The sequence below is a fragment of the Macrobrachium rosenbergii genome, chromosome 40 (genome assembly GCF_040412425.1).
Source record: "Macrobrachium rosenbergii isolate ZJJX-2024 chromosome 40, ASM4041242v1, whole genome shotgun sequence".
Lineage (NCBI taxonomy): Eukaryota > Metazoa > Arthropoda > Malacostraca > Decapoda > Palaemonidae > Macrobrachium > Macrobrachium rosenbergii.
Genome location: NC_089780.1, coordinates 4,942,210 through 4,959,199, shown reverse-complemented (window position 1 = coordinate 4,959,199; position 16,990 = coordinate 4,942,210). Strand labels below are relative to the sequence as shown.

The following is a 16,990-nucleotide window of genomic DNA, read 5'->3' as shown; positions in this document are numbered from 1 at the left end:
TTTACATTAATACCAGCAGGCAAAACAGCTAAAATATCGTCAACATATCTGTACCACTGTAAAGAGGTATAAATGATATTAGGTAAATATCGTTTTTCAAAGAATTCCATATACAAGTTTGAGAGGAGCGGATAAAGGGTTGCCCATTGCCATACCAAATATCTGTTGGTAAAATTCACCATTAAATATAAACTTACAATCACAAATGCACAACCTAGTGAGAGAAATAATATGACTTACAGGTAAAGATAATTCGTGATGGATTAGTTCATTACTAAGATACTCTAAAATAGAATCGACTGCATAGGGACATTAGTAAAAAGAGAACAAGCAACAAAACTAGCAAAGCAATCAGTGGGGCAAATGTGATTTTGTTTAATTTATCAACTAAATCTAAACAATTATATATGTGAGAATTGTAGATAGTTCCAAACAGTATCCTCTTCATAGATCATGATAGTTAACCTATTGTGGGTTTTACAATAAATACAAATCCTCCCATTCTTCTTGGCACATTGTGGAATCTTACTCCCTTTGTGGCAACAGCCAGGTTGTCTGGCTTCTAGGTAAACCTTTTCTTCTCTCAGTAATAGGATTTCATTTCCTTGCTATACTCCAACAATGGCCAGGAAGTGAGACCAGGTGAGCCTGGCCTACTGTCAGTCATTATTTACTTTTCCTCCTACCATTAAGTAAGTGTCTCAATGTAAAGGCTGAAGGTATGTATTCATATGGGAACAAATCACAAATTCTTAATCAGTTTGTATTTTTCCTAACATACAAACCTGAGACCTTTGCATTAACCCTTAAACGCCGAGCCTCTATTTACAAAAGTGTCTGCTGTGTGCCGGCGGGGTTTGGGAGTTAGCGCCGAAGCGGGAAGAAATTTTTTTTTTAAATCACAGCACGCTTAGTTTTTAAGATTAAGAGTTCATTTTTGGCTCCTTTTTTTCTCATTGCCTGAAGTTTAGTATGCAACCATCAGAAATTAAAAAAATATCATTATCATATATAAATATTGGAATATATGACAGCGCAAAAAAAATTTTTCATATATAATTATATACAAATTGCGCTGTGAGCAAAATGGTTAAAGCTAATACGTTATTTTTGTTTTCGTTGTATTGTACACTAAATTGTGATGATTTTGGTATATAACAAATTGTAAAACGATCAAAGCAACACAGAGAAAATATTATCACAAAATGATGCATGAATTCGTAACGAGTGGACGTAAAAAAAAGTTTTTTTCAAAAATTCACCATAAATCGAAATATTGTGCTAGAGACTTCTCGTTTGTTGCAAAATGAAGGTAAATGATTGAATATTACTAGAATGTAAGATTTTTAGGTTACAATTGCATTCTTTTACCATTTCGGTCGAGTCACAGTTGACCGAAGGTTGAAATTTTGGCACATCGTGATTTATATGAAATTTCAAAACTGATAAAAGCTACAACCATGAATTATTTTTGTTGTATTCTACATGAAATTGCACACATTTTCATATATAAAACGTTATTTAACGGCTAATATAAAACTGTGCAGAAATTACGACAAAGTGACTAAAGAATTTCTGAGATTTTCAGCAGTTAGTGCGCATGGAGGTAAGGAAAAAGTTTTTTTTTAAAATTCACCATAAATCGAAATATTGTGCTAGAGACTTTTCGTTTGTTGCAAAATGAAGGTAAATGATTGAATATTACTAGAATGTAAGAGTTTTAGCTTACAATTGCATTTTTCGACCATTTCGGTTGGGTCAAAGTTGACCGAAGGTTGAAATTTTGGCACTTATCGTGATTTATATGAAAATATGTCAAAATTGATAAAAGCTACAACCATGAGTTATTTCCTGTTGTATTCCAAATGAAATTGCGCACATTTTCATATAAACTTTATGTAAAGGCTAATAAAAACGGTGCAAAAATTACAACAAAGTGACTAAAGAATTTCTGAGATTTTCAGCAGAGTTAGCTGATGCTTTCTTTTGGGATAAGAAAGAAATTCAATATGCGAGCTGGGTCACGCTTGTAAACAAAACAACAGCGTGATCCATGAACTCCCAGCATCCCTCAAGGCGCGTGATTTAAAATTTTTCACAAATGAGGCCTATAAGTATTTTTCCGCGAATATTTAAAAATACTTATTGTACTCGACGTATTTTATATCCACTTGGCACCCGACAGACAACTTTTGTCGACGTAAAATACGTCCAGTCAGCATTAAAGGGTTAATGGCCCACCTCAGCCACCCCTCATTCAGTTTTCATGGGGCTAGAAGATCACTGGCTGCATCACAGGATTTTTGGAGGCAAGCAAGATAGGGCTCTGCCCACTCATTGACCACATTGGGTGATGCTATGTATTCCTCCACCATACCTTGATACTATTACACAGAATTTTTTCATAACCGGTATTCCAGCTACACAGGAGAATTTCCCCAATGTAAAGACCTCAGGATTTTATGTTAGGAAAAATACAAATTGATTAAAAATATGTGATGTCATGTACATAACTAGTATGTGTCTTTGTAGGTATGGTATTTATATATTTACTGATATGACTACAGTATAGTATACAGTATACCGTATACTGTACAGTAATCCCTTGATTATCCAGAACTTTGGTTCTGTTAGGAATCCATTTACAGGCCGCCAGGCATATTTGGAGAGATTTAGGAGCAGAACTATAGGTGGTGGAAGTACTGAAGGAGATTCATGATTCCGTGAGTTTCCCCTCCATTGTCGTCGCCTCCTATAGCCATTCTTTCATGTCTTCTCCAGCAAAAGTATCTTGTTCTTCAGTAAGAGGTAATTAGAGAAGAATGCAATGGCATACTGTAGGTGTTGGTAATTCATTGGGATTTTACTGCTGACTTTTTAATACCCCCCGGGTATTGAATGTATCAAGACTGAACAACTTATGCGCCTGTCCCCATTCTTCATGGTTTTTTCCAGCATAGTTTTGGTGACTTTCCAAAGGAATGGTTGGATGATTCAGTGGATATGCAGGATGCATTTTCCTCATACTAATAGCTCGTCAGTCGCACAGGTTCCTTCAATGTGTATTTGCAGGGAAGGTATTCCTATACAAAGTACTTTGTTTGGCTTGAGTACAAAACATCAGTATTCACAGGGAATTTGTTATCCCTAGGGGGATGGTGTCATCTTTTGGGATAAAAAATTCACTTCTTCTGAGTTGACTGGTTCAAGTTGGCCAACTCTGTCGACAGTATTCCAAGGCCAAGGCCAAGGATCTGTTGCTTCGTCTGGCTCAGTCTCTGTGCATTATGATTTTCAGTAGACTTCGCTAACTCATCCTCAGTCCATTCTCCATCTGGTGATGAGGGTAACTCTCAAAATTCGCTGACTTTCCTGTCAGAAGACGAATAGGATTTTCTTTCTTTTTTTCTCAAAGAATTTTAGCCGTCACAGAAGCTTCTTACGTGGTATGTAATGGCTTTCTTTATTAGGAAACATGGCTGCATGGGAGAATTTGTCAGAATAATCAGGCATAATTAAAGTGCTGTCTAGGCATAACAGAGTACAACTTAGAGCAAACGTTCATTTAACTTTCAGTAAATCCAGGACCATCATTGTCGCTAGGTTCTGTAGGAGGGATGCCAAAACTATGAGTTAACAAGTTCATTGTTTGCAGAAAATTCGCCCATTCGCGGTGTTTTTCACTGAGAGATATTCACTAGTTACTGTATTTTCATATTTTCATGACAAAGTGCACTTTTTGTGATAAAACTATTAAAATACTGGGGTACAAGCATTTTTAGAGGATTTTTTTTGTGTTTAAACTATCAAAATAGGCAGTTCTAAGTGTTTTTAAAGGGGTTTTAAGTATTCGCAGATTTTAGCTATGTGTGGGGTTGCAGTATGCATCCCGGCATCCCCCACGAGTATGGGGGGTTTACTGTATTGTAGATATTTAAAGAGGGGAGGTCAGTCACTATTAAAAGGTGACTGACAGCAGTAAAGTTCTTGGTAAAATTATATTTTTGTTCATGAAACTTACCTGTCAGATATATATATAGCTGTATTCTCCGAAGGTCCGACAGAATTTCAAATTTCGCGGCACACGCAGTGGCCGGTCAGGTGGTTAGTACCCATTCCCGCCGCTGGGAGGCGGGTATCAGGAACCATTCCCATTTTCTATTCAGATTTTCTCTGTCGCCGGTGTTGTCAACAACTGTTGTCTGCACCTCCGTCATAGGATTTGCTTTTTTCTTGAGTATCTGATTGTCTTTTGGTATTTTGACTTTGGATCGGTAGATCGGCATACGCTTTTTTGACTTTTCTTTGGTTTTGCTTTAGACTATCATTATGTCTGGGTCTAGCTCTGCTAGTTACCGTGCGTGTGTGATGTCTGAATGTAAGGTGAGGTTGCCGAAAGCTGCGGTTGACCCTCACACTGTATGTTCTAACTGTAGGAAGCATATATGCATGTTGAATGATATGTGTGATGAATGTGCTTCTTTGTCTGAAAATGAATGGAGAGCGTATGATAAATATGTGAGGAAGTTGGAGCGTGATCGACTGAGGAGGTCTTCCTCCAGGAGTGCTTCTCTTTGAAGTGTTGATGTCGGCCCTAACTCCCCTGTACCTTTAGAACCTAACCCTGTGGTTTTGTCTCCAGCCCTGAGATCGTGCCAGTGGAGACTAATATGCTTTCGCTATGATGGAATCGATTCGTGCATTAGAATCTAAGGTGTCAGCTCTCCAAGAAAAGTGTTGTGAAGTGACTAGTGCCCCAGTGCAGTGGAGGGGGCATCAGACCGGCCCCATCATGCCTCTAGGCCTGGACCTCTGCTGGACTCCCAGGACTCAGGGAGAGCATGTCGAAAGCCGAAGGAGGGTGACGGGAACCCCCACCAGTCTGGCGTCCCTTCGGCAGGTCCTGAAGACGCGTTCCCAGGCTGCCCAGGCGCGAACTCGTGTTCGGGTCCTGAAGGACTGCTTCGTCTTCTGACACGTCCTCCCCCACGCAGGGGTTGGAACCGTCAGATAGACTCTCGCCCTCTTAAGAGAAGCTTTAGGGAGGAGGACGCTTCACGTCCTCTCTCTCCTACTCTGTGCTCCTCGCCAGAGTTTGTGGATGCGTTCCCCCCGCAAAAGAAGTACAGGACGTCATCCGAAGAAGACGTGTTTGAGCGCCCAAGAGCTCTCCCTCCTCAAGAGAAGAGGATTAGGACGTCCCCTCGTCCTTCTGCCTCTAGGTTCCGTAATTCTCCAGAGAGAGAGGCGTCACCAACGAGGACCCTTATTGCCTCCATGCAGCAGCAACTCTCCTCATTCATTGCAGAGAGAGAGTCCAGGTCCCGTACTCGTCGGAAGGATGTTAGACTTCCAGTGAAGAGATCTAGGCGTTCTCCTTCTCCTGCTCCTCGTTCGTCACCTTCGTCTGCTTCGCCTGCTCGTCGTGGAAGGAACCCTAGACTCTCGTCCCCGGAGGGTGTTGGGGAGGATCGTCGTGACGTCACCCCAGGACGTCCTCCCCTCCCTTCTCGTTCTAGACGTCACGTTCACCTTTTTGTTGATGACGCTCGTCAGGCTCCTGACGTTTGTCATGCTGCCAGACGTGACGCTCTAAGGGACGATCCAGACGTTCGTCATGCTGCCAGACGTGGCGCCGATTGGGCGCTCAAGAAGCTCGTCATGCTGCCAGACGTGACGCCCGATGGACGTTTTTTGACTCCCTTCAAGACGCTCCACCTGCCGTTGCTGTCGCCTCGTGTGGTTCCTGGTTCTCCTGCTGCTTTGCACGCCAGTTCCTCTTCCAAGCAGAGGTCCCTGCGGCGTGTTTCCTCTCCAACTTCTCTCTGCTCTTCCCCACCCGATGTTGGAGATAGACTCAAGGTCTCGGAGTCTGAAGATGAGATTAAGGATCAGTCCTCGTCGTCGGACTACCAGATTCTCGTCAAGCTGTTGAAGGAATTGTTTCCCGACAAGTTTCTGCCGGCAGTTCCTCTCTCCTCCTTCTCAACTGACTTCGACTAAGTCTAGGAAAGCCCCGGATTTCTGAAGATGACTAAATCGCTTTCCACTAAGCGGGCCTTCAAGAAAGTCCATTTGTGGATGGACTCCAAAAGCTCAAGGAAAGTCTTCTTTCGCCCTTCCCCTTCAAGACTCTCGGGAAAAGCGGCGATGTGGTATGAGACCGGAGAAGACTTAGGCTTACGTCTTCCTTCCTCATCTAAGGGAGACTTCGCCTCTCGTTGATTCGAGTAGGAGGTCTCATCTGTCGACGGCCAAGGTTCCTGGACTCTTACGGAGATGGACCATCTTTTGAAGGGCCTTTTCAAGACGATTGAAGTTTTCAACTTCCTTGACTGGTGCCTTGGAGCTTTGGACCTTAAGTCTCGGAGTCAGGACTCGATCTCCTTGTCGGACCTTATTGAGCATCTTGTCTTGCATGGACAAGGCGGTCCGAGATGGTTCTGACGAATTGGCCTCGCACTTTGCGACTGGAGTGCTCAAGAAGAGGTCACTCTTCTGCGGTTTCACTCACGAAGTCCGTCTCCTTGGCACAGAAAGGAGAACTGTTGTTTGCTCCCCTTTCCAGTCATCTTTTCCCGGCCGATGGTAAAGGACATCGCTGCAAGCTTGCAAGAGAAGACCACACAGGACCTGTTGGCTCAGTCATCGGCGCCCTGCGGTTCCCGTGACCTCGGCGACGCCAACCCGTCAGCATTCACCCAAGATGAAGAAGCCCTTTCGTGCGGATCATCTTCAAAGCCTTCTTCTCGAGGAAAGAACCTCTCGAGAGGAAAAGCCCTTGCTAGAGGTAGGGGCAAGAAGTGATGTGATTCTCCTCCAGATACCGGTGGGTGCCAGGCTTCTTTGGCGTTTTCCGAGGCCTGGAAAGTGAGAGGGCAGACAGTTGGTTCCTTTCGGTTTTAGAGAAAGGATACAAGATCCCTTTCCTTTCTCCCCTCCCTTAAGCCTTTCGCCCTTGGACCTCTCTCCGTCAAACGGTCCAGAAAAACTAGAGATCCTGTACGACCTGCTGCGGCAAATGCTCGTCAAGAGAGCAGTAGAACAGGTCTTAGACCTGAATTCCCGGGCTTCTACAACAGGCTGTTCCTGGTCCCAAACAGTCGGGAAGTTGGAGACCTGTGCTGGATGTCAGCAGCCTGAACCGCTTGTCGTGAAAGAAACTTTCAAGATGGAGACGGCTCAGTCTGTTCTAGGAGCCTTAAGACCAGGGGATTGGATGGTATCCCTCGACCTTCAGGACGCGTACTTCCACGTGCCCGATACATCCTCAGTCAAGGAAGTTCCTGAGGTTCGTCTTGAGGGGAAAGGTGTATCAATTCAGAGCTCTTTGCTTTGGCCTGTCCACAGCTCCCATGATTTTCACCGTCATCATGAGGAATGTAGCAAGGTGGCTGCATCTGGCAGGCGTCGTGTGTCGCTCTACTTGGACGACTGGCTAATTCGAAGCGTCATCGAGGGAGAGGTGTCTGGAGGATCTACAAGCAACTTTGAACCTGACGAAAGAACTCGGCCTGCTGGTCAACTTCGAAAAGTCACACCTGACCCCAACTCAGTCCATCGTGTATCTGGGGATTCAGATGGACTCAGTGGCTTTTCGGGCTTTTCCGTCCCCGGAACGTCAACAGCTGTGCTACGGAAAAGTCCTAGCCTTCCTAGGGAAAGAAACATGTTCGGTGAGGGAGTGGATGAGTCTGCTGGGGACCATTTCCTCACTGGAAAAGTTTGTTTCCCTAGGAGACTACATCTCAGGCCTCTTCAGTTCTTCCTGCAAGACAACTGGGAAGACAAGGAAAATCTCGAGTTGTCTCTCAAACTTTCCCTCGAAGTGAAGGAGCATCTCAGGTGGTGGTTGGATCCTCGGAAGCTTTCAGAAGGCGTGTCTCTCAGCCTTCCGAACCCCGACCTAGTGTTGTTCTCCGGCGCGTCAATGTCGGGGGGGGGAGCAACACTGGGGAAGAGAGAAGTGTCAGGCACCTGGAGAGGGGAACAGGTGACCTGGCATATCAATATGAAAGAATTAGGGCGATTCTTCTAGCCCTTCGATTCTTCGAAGATCAAGTGTCCGGTCGCACAGTCCAGGTAAACGCGGACAATACCACAGCTCTAGCTTACCTGAAAAAGCAGGGAGGCACTCATTCTCGTTCCTGTTCAACTTGCGAAAGAGATCCTGTTGTGGGCGAGTTCCAGGAACGTTCACGATCCTGACGAGGTTTGTAGCAGGCGTTCAGAACGTGAGAGCGACCTGCTAAGTCGTCGTCATCAACTGCTCCCGACAGAGTGGACTCTGAACCAGGAGGTGTGCCAAAAACTGTGGGGTTTATGGGGTCGACCCTTAGTAGACCTGTTTGCAACATCAAAGAACAACAGGCTTCCGCTCTACTGCTCTCCTGTCCTGGATCCAGGAGCAGTATCAATAGACGCCCTTCTTTGGGACTGGTCTCGTCTGGACCTTTACGCTTTCCCTCCCTTCAAGATCCTGGGAGAAGTGGTCAGGAAGTTAGCGTCGTCGCAAGACACAAGGATGACTCTGATCGCTCCGTATTGGCCTTACAAGGAGTGGTTCCCGGAGGTAATGTCGCTTCTGGTAGACTTTCCAAGGGTGTTGCCTCTTCGTCCAGATCTACTCAGACAGCCCCACTTCGAACGATACCATCAAAACCTCTCCGCTCTCGGTCTGACTGCGTTCAGACTATCGAAATGCTGGCGAGAGCGAGAGGTTTTTCGAAGCAGGTGGCAAGAGCGATCGCGAGAGCCAGGAGAACATCTTCGATCGCAGTTTACCAGTCGAAGTGGGCGATTTTTCGGCAGTGGTGTAAACGCAGAGGATTTCCTCTTCCTCGACCACTGTGAGCCAGATTGCAGACTTCCTTCTTTTTCTTAGGAAGTTCGAAGCTGGCAGTCTCTACTATTAAGGGATATAAGAGTATGTTGTCGGCGGTCTTTCGGCACAGAGGAATAGATATCGCCAACAATACGGACCTGCATGACCTCATTAGGTCGTTCGAGACGACTAAGGTGCATCAGTATTTGGTTCCATCTTGGAATTTGGACGTAGTTCTTAAGTTCCTGATGCAAAGCCCTTTGAACCCCTTCATGCTGCTTCTTTGAGGGACGTAACAAAGAAGACGTTATTTTAGTTGCTCTCGCTACTGCAAAGAGAATCAGTGAGATTCATGCAATATCTAAGTCAATTGGTTTTAAAGGAGACGATGCGGTGTGCTCTCTTCAACCGTCGTTTCTTGCCAAGAATGAGAACCCGTCTCACCCTGGCCCAAGTCCTTTGAATTGAAAGGTTTGGCGGGTATTCTGGGTCAGGAACCAGAAAGGTTGCTATGCCCTGTTCGGGCTCTAAAGTTCTACTTGGACAAGACGAAAAGAGTCAAGAGGTCTTGCGGATAGGTTATGGTGCTCGGTGAGAAGACCTGACGTCCCCATGTCAAAGAATGCGCTGGCTTTCTTCTTGAGGTCCACCATTCAAGAAGCGCATAAAAGTTGTCAGGAGAGTGACTTCGAACTTTTGAAAGTTAAAGCGCATGAGGTTCGGGCTGTTGCAACGTCAGTAGCCTTTCAAAAGAACATGGCTCTGAACGATATTATGAATGCCACCTATTGGAGAAGTCATTCTGTGTTCGCCTCTCATTACCTAAAGGACGTAAGAACAGTGTATGAGTCTTGCTGTTCATTGGGACCTTACGTTTTCGGCTGGTACGATCTTGGGAGAAGGAGGCAGTACCCATCCTATCCTTTAATGTATGGTTAGGAATAGTTTTTAAAAAATTTTTGGTTGTGTTTTTATGGTTGTGGGTAGACTGTGGGGGCAGTCTTCCCTTTCCTTAGTTTTTAACTAGTCACGATGTTTGGTAGGTCAGGTGGTTATTTTTGTCTCTTTGCTTCCTTCTTGAGGGCTATGATCTGGTCACATAGTGGTCACGTCCCCGTTGACAGATCATCTGGAACTCTCCAACCATATAGGTCTCTACCTCGTTGGAAACTCCAGTAAAGCAGACGCAGACTTGGGTGACAGTAATCACGAAGTCAGCTATGCTAAAAGGTAAGGAACCAAGATGTGTAATCATCTACATTGTTTTGTTTCTCAATCCTATGCTGTCTCTGCCCACCTCCAATGGTGCGATTCAGCTATATATATATCTGACAGGTAAGTTTCATGAACAAAATGATATTTTAATGATAAAATAAGGTTTGTTCATACTTACCTGGCAGATATATATATTATAGTGCCCACCCTCCTCCCCTCAGGAGACAACGGCACTATGAAAATCTGAATAGAAAATGGGAATGGTTCCTGATACCCGCCTCCCAGCGGCGGGAATGGGTACTAACCACCTGACCGGCCACTGCGTGTGCCGCGAAATTTGAAATTCTGTCGGACCTTCGGAGAATACAGCTATATATATATCTGCCAGGTAAGTATGAACAAACCTTATTTTATCATTAAAATATCATGTTATTCATAATTGTATCTTAAGTACTACCATGGTTATGTTTACTACCGCCACCGCAAATAGAAATCGGACCTAACCCATAAGAATCCACTGTTTAGATGTCCGAAATCTATTTGAATTTCCCGCCCTATGGTTTGAACTAGAGTTGGCAGGTGATATCTGGCAACTCTCCTGTGCTAGTTGTGTGCCTCAGGACTCAGTGCTGACCCAGACAGCAAACGGAAAGGTTATTGCTTTGATTTGCTCTGCCCCCAAGATCCTAGTATTTGGACTGGAGCACTTCTTGCCTTTTAATTCTTTATATATTCCCTAAATATGGGTCATGCACACATGAATAAGGAGGAGAAGGCTCGCATATTAGCCTGGAGGCAAGAAAAAGTACCTATTAAAGAAATCTGTAGATGTACTGGCCGAGCAAAGTCAACCGTAATGTTGCTGCTGGCTGCCGCTCGTGACCTACCACCCAACGTCGTTCCCCAAGAAAACCTTATCCTGGACGCCCACGGAAGACTTCCAAGGCCACTGATCACCTTCTTGTGAGAGAACTATGTAAAAACCCTTGTCTTACAGCTTCTCAGCTAAAAACAAGTCACCCAATCCTCTTAAAAGATGTATCAATCCGCTGCATCCAACACCGTCTCCAGAAGGACCTCCAGCTGCCCATCCGCCGTGCTGCACGCAAATCTCTTCTGACAGATCGTATGAAGAAAGCTCGACTGAATTTCGCCAAGAAATACATCCACTGGACAGCTGATGACTGGAGGAAGGTCATGTGGTCAGGTGAATCACCATTCCAGTGTATTCAGGGCCGTTCTACCACAGTAAGATGGCCATCTTCAGTCAGCAGATTCGACCCTGCCTACACAGTTGCCATTGTCAAACACCCCGAATCTGTCATGATTTGGGGATGTTTCATTGGTTTAAGAGGTCGTGGAGGATTGCACTTCCTCCCAAAAAATGTTACAATGAATTCTGACCGCCACATTCAAGTTCTTGAAGATCACCTCTTGCCTTCATATGAGACTCACGGCTGCACTGCCTTCATGCACGATGGTGCTCCATGTCATAAGGCCAAGAAAGTTACCAAGTGGCTCACTGATCACAATATTGAGGTCTTACAGTGGCCTGGTAACAGTCCTGACCTCAACTCAATCGAAAATGGGTGGAATGTCATGAAAAAGAAGCTTCAGTCGTGCAACACATCATCCCTCATGCGCCTGCAACAAGAAATCACCACAATCTGGGAGAATGAAATGTCTTTGCAATACTTCCAGAAACTGGCTGACAGCATGCCTAAACGACTCAAACTTGTTCTTAAAACCAAGGGAAATATGACTAAATATTAAAATAGGTGCTACTGTTCTCTATTATGTTTGTTTTATTTATTTCCTTGATGATAACCATGTTTATGCTACCAGTTGCCAAGTAGGTCTGATTTCTATTTGCGGTGACTGTAGATTGTGAAAGCCAACATATGTGGAAGAATGTACATTACTGTTTTAACTGTACTGATTATTTACTCTGCAGTTTGCAGTTACAGTAGTGCTTTTTCGATGAATGGTGTACCATGTTTCCCAGTGACACAGTAGAGTCCTTTTGTTCCATTTTAATGCTCTTTGATCTTTGTGTTCAAGGTGAAGGTAGCATAGGCGTAGGTCTTTGTATTGTTTTTCCTTTCTCCATCCACCACAACCAGGCACATGAGTATTTGCTTGTATTTTACTTTAGGAACGCTTGATGCACTTCCCAACCTGGGTTGATCTGAAGGGAGAAGATGCTGTTCCTGAAACTGTTCATCATGTTGTTGTGACAATTGATCCCCGAAATGACAACTCGTGGACTTCCCTTCGACGCCATATACAGACTGATGGCGTACATGCCAAAGATAATGTTCGACCTGGGAACAGCACTCCTGGTAAGCTCTTCCTTTTGTGTAATATATATTCTGAATAGTAAGGGAGTTTTTATGTGGTATTATTTTGATACAGTACTGTGCAACTTATTTTTTGCTGGCAGTTTTTGACATTTTGCATATGGTATTTAGGCTATTTTAGATATGGGCACTACTACATTTAAGGGTTAAAAATAACCTGGGAGCCTTTTCAGTTTATGGAACAGGTAAAGTTGTGTTAACCATGTAGATACTCTAAGTAAGTTAGTCACTATAAGTACAAATGATAAATAAATGGTGAGGAAAAATATGTCGTGTAAGACATGAATGTACCATACCATACAAAATAGTATTCTATATGCTGACAAATCAGAATACAGATTTTATTAGAGACTTTAGATTGGCATAAATTATACTTTTGTAGTTTTTGTTTAATAATTAACTTTTTAATTTAAAGATGTGAGGAGGAAATAATTTAGGAAATTATTTTTATTAATGTTGGATATTGAAAAATAATCAAACAGCAATGAAAATTATGGGTACTAGAGGTAGTGATAGAAATACTGTTGACAAAAAATCATGTAACTCCAACTCATCTTGTTGGATAACATCCCAGCAAATGTTAATTATCATCTTATAAACCTTTTTACCCTCCAAATCTGTATTAAACCTAAGGCCTCATGGAATAGTGATGATACAGTAACAGGCAGTCTGAAATTTCGGCTGTTATATAGTTTTCGATAAATGTGATTGTATGCTCTTCCAAGGTCTTAATATGAGTCATATGCTTACTTGATTTTTGTAGTACCTGTTCAGCAAGTCCATGTAGGCCTTTCCTTAACTATTAAACAAGAGTCCAAATTTTTCTTGTAATTCCAGGAAATAGCAGGTTAGGTTTTTGGTTCATCTTCAAGGCATCTTTTTCTCCATGCAACAGGAGGCTTTCTTAGTGAATGACCTTCCTTTTTTTCCTGGGATTGTTTTTGGAGATGTAGTTGCAGTTGTTATAATGTAATTTGAAAAAATTATCAATATGGTTTTCTCCTTGTATTTCACAGAGACGTTGAGTGAAGCTGTAAAGATGTTAAAAGGTGAATATTGTATAAGAGCTATTGATACCCACAACATGGACCAAGGGATAATCTTCTGTCGAACAAAGTTAGACTGCGACAATTTAGAACGTTACTTTAACCAGCTAGGTGAGTATTAAGAGTTATGCTTATTTCCTTGATTGTTGAATGATCATTGTTTTAACCACCACTTTACGTTTATTCGTTTTTATTAAGCAAAATACCTGTATGTGTGTAGGGGTTGAAAGAACATAAGAAAATCAAAATAAGACAGACAAAAATTTGGAGACAGTATATTAATATTTAGACTGTGAAGCACACTAGTTTTAAAACATCATCTGAATAATGGTTTTTGTCTGTGTGGAATAGGGGAATTACTTATCAATTCTCAGAGTCTACTTTTCTAGAAAACTAGCAATAATGACATATTCTAGTATTTCTTAAGAATAATGGTAGGAGTGTGTGTTTGTGATTAATTGCTCACTCATTAAAAGTAAGCAAGTCATTTGTCAATACAAAAAGGGATGCTGAGAGGGTAAGTATACAAAACCATACAGGTAGCAAGTGGTGAAGCTCTCAGGTTGTTGGTTAAAACTTATTTTAATAAAGATAATGTAAGTGCTTGTGGGTCAGATCACAGTGCAAAAAGGTGGTGCTTTTGTAGATGCTGGTTTTTCTAAAATCCATTTTTCTACCCATTCTGATGGAGTCTTACTTGATTGCAGAGAAGTGGTAGTGATAAGTAATAAAAAAGCCAAAAACTTTAAAATGCCGTTTTTTACAAGTTTTTAATATAGAAAAATCATTTTGTAGGGTGAAGTAAAAACTTAGTTTTCATTTATTGCCATATATAAAACAATATGTATAATGATGCATATATCTGAAGTCTACTTGCATTCTGAGTTTTATTAGCAAAAGTTTTATCATTTTCAACTCGCATCATTTTGAATATATACGTTACCTTTTTTGGAAAGAATAAAAGGGGCTTGGTTACTGGGCCCAGGTTGGGAGAGGGGGCTTGAGTAAGGTTTATGCTTATTTCTTATGGTGTATATACAGTATCTAAGCATAAAGGTTAAGACATTCAACGAAGATCAATTTTATCTCTGTGAACTTCAGATGCTCTCCTTAAAAGTTTGTAGTGACTTGTGGTATTTTAAGTCTCATAGATTTTCAGCTTTCGGTCTTTTAGTAATGGGGATTTTTGGGGCCTTGTCTGTTGTTTTGTTCAAAATTTTCACGTCTAGAGGGATAACTGTGTTGCTATGAAGATGATTGTGATGTTATACAGTGCTACCCCTCTTTTCCACTCTTCACTTTTCTGTGCTTCATTTTGTCACGGATTTTCATGGAACATATCTTTCACTTTTCCACAGGGAACTTTCACTAATTCATGATTTTTTCTATGGGCCGTATCTCTTAAAATTATCACTATACATGTAATTCAGGAAATGAAAATACTGAATTATACTGTGCTACACTTTACGAAACGAAATTTGTACATATTTTCCTGACATATTGTTACCCCCCCCATGGAAAAAAATGGACGGGAGACACAGACACCTCGGAAGGTTGCCACTGGAGCTGTGGCCTTGAGGCCCCCCCCCTCTCTGTCTCTCTCTCTCTGGCTTCTGTTTTCCCCCAAGTGTGTCATATCTCTCTCTCTCTCTCTCTCTCTCTCTCTCTCTCTCTCTCTCTCTCTCTCTCTCTCTCTCTCTCTCTCTCTCTCTCTCTCTCTCTCTCTCTCTCTCTCTCTCTCTCTCTCTCTCTCTCTCTCTCTCTCTCTCTCTCTCTCTCTCTCTCTCAAGTGTGTGTGTAAATCAAACCTAGTTTACAAAATTAAAGTTTGTTATGCAAGTCTAACAACAGTAAAATGAAAAATATGTATGATAGATAGTAAAACCCACTAAGCCACACCCCCAAAAGCAAAAATTAAACAGTTACAAGACAACATAATGTGTATGGATTAATTCTTATCTCCCACCATGTCACCTAACAGTTGCACATTATTTCCATGTTTCTCCCCAAATAACTTCTCAAGAGTATTTCATCAAGTATTCACGGTTTTAGCTATTCATTGTGGGTTGTGGTACACATCACCTGCAAATACCGGGGGTAGACTGTATTCCGTGACTGGTTATGATTCCCACCAAAACATCTGTAGGGAAAAGAACCACCTCCCATTAAAACCAGAACTCTCTGTTCACATCAACACGGCATCAAAATTGTTGAAAGAATCACAGAGAAATAACAAGTGAAAGTTAATCATTGTCCTTATTAAAAACTTACCCTTTCAGCAAAAGGAATTCCCGGTCCCAAAGTGTTCCAGCGAATCTTTCTAGCTCAGCTCCTCAAAAGCGAATGTGTAACCTTTCACAAGAGCCCTTTGGATTTAGCCACTTTACACAGTGCACAAAGTAACACACACTTCCTTTGACACACGTAGAATCCAACTATAACCGGATTGAAGCTTCCAGAACTTTCGACACAAGTGTCGCTGACTCAGCTGTATCTACAGGGCTTTCGTCCGGCCACTGCATACTGAACTCTGCAGGTCATCAGGCGTTCACCTCCATGCTGGAATGAGCTGAATTCCACAAAAATCTTGCATTAACTCATAGTGACACGAACCATAGAAACATATGAACCTACAGTACTGTACATGTACTGTATATTGTACAGTACAAAAAGTAAAGTTGTTTACACTACCTTCAGTATAGTATACTGTACATTCTGTATACTGTACTTAAAGTTTTTATCCATGTCATAGCTTTCTTGGTACTGTACAGGTATTTGCAGAACTTACCTCAGCTACACACAATCTAGAATGAACAAAAAATTATGTAAACAAACTAAAACACTTATAGCTGCCTATTTTAATAGTTCAAACAAAGATACTGTATGCCTGAGGCAGTCATCCTGGAGCGCTTTCATATCATTTCAAAGTTTAAGATTATAAGATTGAATCATATGGGTACCCACCAGTGATGAATGTTAATTAAAGATGATGATGATGATGAATTAGCTGTGCAGTCCAATGGATGACAGTGATGATACTGTATGACTGCACAGCAAAGCAGAGGACAACTCCTCTGGGGGTGCCTCTTCTCCGTCTGGAGGCACTTCCCCCACCAATTCCACCACTTGCATTTTAGGGGTTTCGAGAGGCTTTAGAGGGTCATTCTTCTTCCTCTCAATAAACATGGTGATAGGCAGCTGTTTGGAGACTAGTGTAGGGCATCATTGACCCTTCAAGTGCATTCTTAAACTGTAGGGTGCATTCCATTGGAGTATCAAGTGCTAAAAATTTATCCTCTTCCTCCTTGAGCATATTCAAAATTTCAGACAAAACTTCCAAAGATAGGCCCTCATTCTCATCCACTTTGCCCCCTGAACCTGGAATAGATACAATATATTTTGATGAAAACTTAGAGGTATAAATTTAAAACTTACTTTTCTGATAACTACTTAAATATGTAATGTTCTTTTTATAAAAGTAAGAGGTCCTTGTAAGAAGAAAAATTATCATTGTAAAATAATTTAAATGCTGTGGATTAACTGTA

At 42.2% G+C, this 16,990-nt stretch overlaps 1 protein-coding gene across 1 annotated transcript in view; it reads left to right on the top strand.

Moving 5' to 3' along the window:
- Positions 1–16,990, top strand: part of Ddx1 (ATP-dependent RNA helicase Ddx1) — a 113,358-nt gene that overhangs the window by 30,413 nt on the left and 65,955 nt on the right. Inside the window, exons 9-10 of the mRNA XM_067082957.1 lie at positions 12,195–12,381; positions 13,416–13,556. Of these exons, the coding sequence (XP_066939058.1) occupies positions 12,195–12,381; positions 13,416–13,556 (328 nt within the window). The remainder of the gene's footprint in view (positions 1–12,194; positions 12,382–13,415; positions 13,557–16,990) is intronic.